This window comes from Arachis stenosperma, chromosome 6 (assembly GCF_014773155.1).
Source record: "Arachis stenosperma cultivar V10309 chromosome 6, arast.V10309.gnm1.PFL2, whole genome shotgun sequence".
Taxonomy (NCBI): Eukaryota; Viridiplantae; Streptophyta; class Magnoliopsida; order Fabales; family Fabaceae; genus Arachis; species Arachis stenosperma.
Window position 1 is genome coordinate 114,272,905 of NC_080382.1, and position 5,113 is coordinate 114,278,017.

The window sequence follows — 5,113 nt, forward strand, 5'->3', positions numbered from 1 at the left end:
GAATCATACATTTATTATTAACATTGCAGTGCCTATTTAAGTATTTAATATTCCTTAAATCTTATCTTTATTCATTATTTTGTAAATGATACAAAAATAATTTATAGCAAGTAGACCACAAAACAACTAAAGTAGAATTTGAGTATTGACCAAACTTTTCGTTCATCCCAAATCTCATTCTAATCTACATTATTTTGGGCACATATATTCTTTCTTTTTTATTTCTTTGGTTCATTTGGATCATACATTTTAAAATTATTTATTCTTGCATTACGCTTTTAACCCAACCCTTTAAACCATATATACCCTAACCGCCCACTGTCATCCAAGGCCTCATATGGAATGGCCCAATCCTTGCAAAAGCATGTGCCGCTCCATCTTTCCTTTCCAAACGGAGCATTCACCATTCTAGCATGAGCAAGTCGGATAGAACAACTTCATGAAATTTTCACTCGGTTTTTGATTCTCCATCGGACAATAAAAGTCGGATAGAAACTTAATGGATAATCTCCGAATATACACCCTTAAGAGGCATTTTCTGATATAACCCTTTGACAGAAACCTAATAACCAGCCTACCAATTAAACAACCACTTAAATCTCTGTGAAGCTATGAAGCTATCATGGAAACTCAAACATGTTATAGCAACATTTTCAGAGCCAAGAAACTCGCAATATCAGGGTCTTTACCGAAAGCACTTCAATTTGACCTAATAGGCTACAACATTAATACATTATCAAAACTAGACCATTACAGAAATGTCCAAGTCTCAGTACACTAACAAACTGGGCAAACCATTCTGAATTAGCCTGCCCATAGTTAACCTAAATTTACATCTCAACAATCAACATCGTTTTGTCCCATCAACTCTATTTATTAACTGTCTTAGCATTTGTTGATGCTAGAGATACATGAAGACTAATTTTACAAGAAAAACCAGCTACCATTAATGCCTTCTTCTACACTGCTTGATTGTTCAACCCGGTTTTATCCCGTCTCCACACTCCAAAAATAAGGGAAAGAGAAATAAAATGCTAACGGATGCAAAAAAGTAAATAGAAGAACTACTGGCTGGTCTTGTACCAAATAATAATAACTTGTTCCAATAGGAACCCTGCATGTAATGTTTATGGTTCCCTTCATTTCTGAACTGAACTGGAACTTTGAAGATGTATCAAAAAGTCAAATTTCTTCGTTAATACAACAACCTCAAGAAGCCAAGCACGATCAGCTCTTCATTATAATGTTCCCAACAGGATTCCACACAACATATCAACGTTACATTGTTTTGCGTCCCTACAACTTAATCCTTGTGTGTCATGATGATGTTATTAATCAACTAAAAATAATACTTATAAGGCAGGTTTCAGGACTCCTTTCTTTACATTGTTTTGTATTACTCCCCCTGCCCTCGGGAGCTCTTCACCCCACACACACATTGGGTTATACAGTCCCTGCCATAATTTACAGTTTAACCTAACTGACAAATGATGGTAACTTACCTCGTCAAGCTTCTTGCCCTGGACTCCTATCATTGTTAACACCATCAGAAAGGTGAACCCATAAGCTTTGACTTCTTTCAACTCCATTTTCCCATGTTTGTTGTCTTACACTCCTATCATTGGTGTCACCACCATCAGAAAACTGGGCCCACACACTTCTACATTTTCCTTCTCCACTAAATTCCTCCTCACATCCGGCCACTGTCTTTAGTAGTTCTGATTGTAGCAAAGGACAATGTTCCTTAAGGTACTCAAAACCCTCAGATTGCATCACAGCTGCAAGTAAGCACAAAAGAGAAATGATATCAGAATCAGTTGCTTATGCATCTTACAAACACCATATGGTTTTTTCCCAATTTTAAGGCTATTATCAAAAGTATGAATCCAAGAAGATAAACAAATGAAGAAGGATTTAAGTATGCAATCTAAAAATTGATGTGTATGAAAACTTGTAAAGTTTAGTACTAGCTAGCTGAGTTCATCTTCTTTCTTTTATTTCTTTCTTCTTTTCATGAACATCACATTTTGTAGAAAGATTAAGTGAAGCCATTTATCCATACTACCAGCCTCAAAATAAGCGAGGTCCTTCCAACCAAGTATAAGGTGAAAACTTCAGTGATTGGACCCACAGCAAAACGAAAAGGTAATAAGCTAATAATACATGTAGTGTCTACTTTGTCAAATAGCAGACATAGTATCACTAATGGAAAAAAAACCAGGAAAACTTACCAACAAGGTTTTCAGCAGAAAACTGGAGGCAAATAGACTTCAGTTCTGTAGCATGATAACGATCAGCAAGGGCCAATATATAGGCAACAGAATCAATAGATATGTCTTTGCAGATTACGGACTCGCACATCAGCTTCAGTCTTGGCAAATCATACTTTTCAGCAGCAGCCAACAATTTTGCTGCAAATGAGTCGGATATTGAAGCAAAGAATGTTGACCGTGACATAAAGAGTTCTTCATCTTCTATAAGAGTGTCTCTATAAATAAAATGAAGCAATGCCTGCACAAGAATGGAAATCAACAAACATTAAATAGCAACCAATATTCTACACTTTATTAGTAGCATGTATGTTCTGGGAAGTAAAAAAACTAATTAGAAAAGGCTAGCGGAAAGTGCTACCTTGAAAACCTTAGGTTCCATGTCAGTAACAACTATCTCCTGATCATTTTCATCCATCCCATTGAAAAACTCTGTTTCAAATGCAGTTGACCGAGCAGCTAGTACAAGCTTATGTGCATGAAACCTTTCTCCATGTACAGAAAAGGTAACATCAGAGCCTTCTTCATTTTCTAACAGCATGCCAAAATGTGCCCCAATATCAGATTCAGGAACTTGTATTGTGTTTAACTTTGAACAGTCTATGGATGACACCACAACACCAACTGTGCAGTTTATTTTCAAGCAGTCATCCTTGAGGAAGGTTGATGCCTCGAGCTGAGCTCGTTTGAAAAATCGTTTATAGCCCCTAAAAAAAAGTAAATGGATAGCTCATAAATCCTCAATGCACATCCCCAAGATTCACAGAATCCACCACTAGCATCAAATGTGTATATGGATACAAATTTGTTTCATTTTCTTCCAAAGTCTAGATGTCATAAATTTTCGTCAAATTTTTCCCTTGTTTCTCAATTATCCAATATATTGGCCAGGCTTCAAACTAACTATGTAAATAATTAAAATAAAACACAACATAGGCAACTCAATCGAAAGATGATGCTAGAGTCTTTTGCAAAAACCAGAATAGCAGTGCAATTATCTCACGGAGTACAGTGGAACAGCCTACTTGCTCATGCAAAGCTCAACAATCATCTCTAATCATTCTAGCGCGTAACTTTTAACAAACATCAGCCTTCCCTAAAGTTTCCCCTTTGTAAGCTATCATAAACACAAAACAAGTCACTTCACGCACGAAATAAAATTAGTTGGTAAATACACAAGTAGTTCATCCTCACTTCTCTTCCCAAATCATCTCAGCAAAATCACACACCATAATCCGTTACAAAAAAACACAAAATCCAGTTAATTCAAACACAGCAAAAACCAAACCTTGTAAAGACAGCAAGAAAACCTAGCAAATAGCATTGCGTTGAACCAAAACAAAGATAGCGGAAAAACCTAATAAATTCCGATCATAACCGATTAATTGATTGATAACTAACTAACTTACTACCTAATTAACCTACCACATGCTGCCGCGGTACTTGAGAGTGTAGGGACCGCTTTCGAGGGAGCGGTCAAAGTGGCTGTGGACCTTGTGCTTGCCGTTGCCACTCTGGTCGAGGAGGGTGAGCTCAAAGAGTGCCCTAACGTCGGTACCGTCACTGGCGAGGGCGATGAAGACAGAGACATAGGCGGAGTTGTCCTCAGGGTTCTTGCCGTCAGGGTAGAAGTATATGGCCCACTGGTACCCTCCAACGCTGAAGGTCTCGCTCGCTATGTGCTTCCCAACTCCGATCCCCTTCGCCAGAGAGTAACCTTTGATTACAAACTTGTGAGAGCCGTTAACAGTTTCCGTCACCGACCGCGAGCTCGTCCGAGACGCCAGGATGTTGCTGTTACTGTTGTTGTTGCTGTTGTACATCTTCGAGCTTTGGTTATTTTGTTTGTATGGCTGGTTGAAGCAATCGGAGAGAAGAAGAGCTGAAGAAGGAACTCCGTGTCCGCGTGTTTTCTTTTGCTTTTGTTGTATTTATTGATTAATTTGGATTTGGAATATAGATATTGCCGTGGTCGTCGTGGTGAACGGTGTTGTCGTTGCGAAGGGTGGAAATGTATCTAGCCCAGCTCAAGAAAGTTAAGCTACTCGTTAATAATCGAGTCTAACTCACCAAATACTCATGAACTCGCTCAACGGCTCAAATAAAATAGAATAAAGCTCTATAATCAACTAAAATATTTAATTAAGTGTAATTAAATATTTTAAATTCTTCACTCATGTGATTTTTTTTTTAACTCTTTGAACGTCCGTTTACTTTCTTCTCTTTTTTTATTATTTTTTTCTTTTAGTATTGTTATCACCATCGTCACTTTTTTTTTTTATTTTCTGATTTTAATTATTTTTTTTTCTCCTCCTCCACCTCTTTCATTATTACCATAATTATCGTTATTATTGTTATTTTTATCATATATTTTTTTTTATTGTCATTTTTATTACTGCTATTGTTGTTAAATTTATTTTCTCTTTTTCTTTCTAATAATTTTACAATATTGTGTATTTTTTATTTGATTTTTTTTATTTTTATTTTTGTTAGGATATAAATAAAAAAAATCATGAAAAAATAAAATAAGAAAAAAAATGAACAAGAAAAAAAAGATGATAATAATGAAAAAGAAGAAGGAGGAAGAAGAATTTGCTCGTATGTCATCATTATTAAATAATTTCGGTGCAAATAAGGTGCATTTTGAGTTTAATTTCGGTGCATTTTGGTCTGAACTTATTTTAAACTGAATTTGTTTGTGTGTCATTATCATAAAAAATTTCGGTGCATTCTGGATTTAAATAAGGTGCACACAATTTAAAACTCTTCTTCTTCCTCCTTCTCATCTTCTACTTCTTCGTCTTTTCCTTTTCATTTTTTTTTCTTTCATCTCTTCCTTCTTA

At 36.0% G+C, this 5,113-nt stretch overlaps 1 protein-coding gene across 3 annotated transcripts; it reads right to left on the reverse strand.

The window, feature by feature from the left end:
- Positions 1 to 1,214: 1,214 nt before the first annotated feature.
- On the reverse strand, positions 1,215 to 4,330 carry LOC130935436 (BTB/POZ and MATH domain-containing protein 4-like). 3 transcript variants are annotated; one of them, XM_057865184.1, is made up of 5 exons: positions 3,696 to 4,330; positions 2,632 to 2,977; positions 2,232 to 2,511; positions 1,503 to 1,778; positions 1,215 to 1,296 (listed from the first exon to the last, which is right to left on the reverse strand). In XM_057865184.1, exons 1-4 carry the CDS (start codon positions 4,091 to 4,093, stop codon positions 1,507 to 1,509), a joined length of 1,296 nt encoding a protein of 431 aa, XP_057721167.1. In that variant the 5' UTR covers positions 4,094 to 4,330; the 3' UTR covers positions 1,215 to 1,296; positions 1,503 to 1,506. The 3 variants fall into 3 exon arrangements, with proteins under 3 accessions (XP_057721167.1, XP_057721166.1, XP_057721165.1); XM_057865183.1 differs by having other exon boundaries at positions 1,215 to 1,302; XM_057865182.1 differs by having other exon boundaries at positions 1,215 to 1,778.
- Between the last annotated feature and the right edge of the window lie 783 nt (positions 4,331 to 5,113).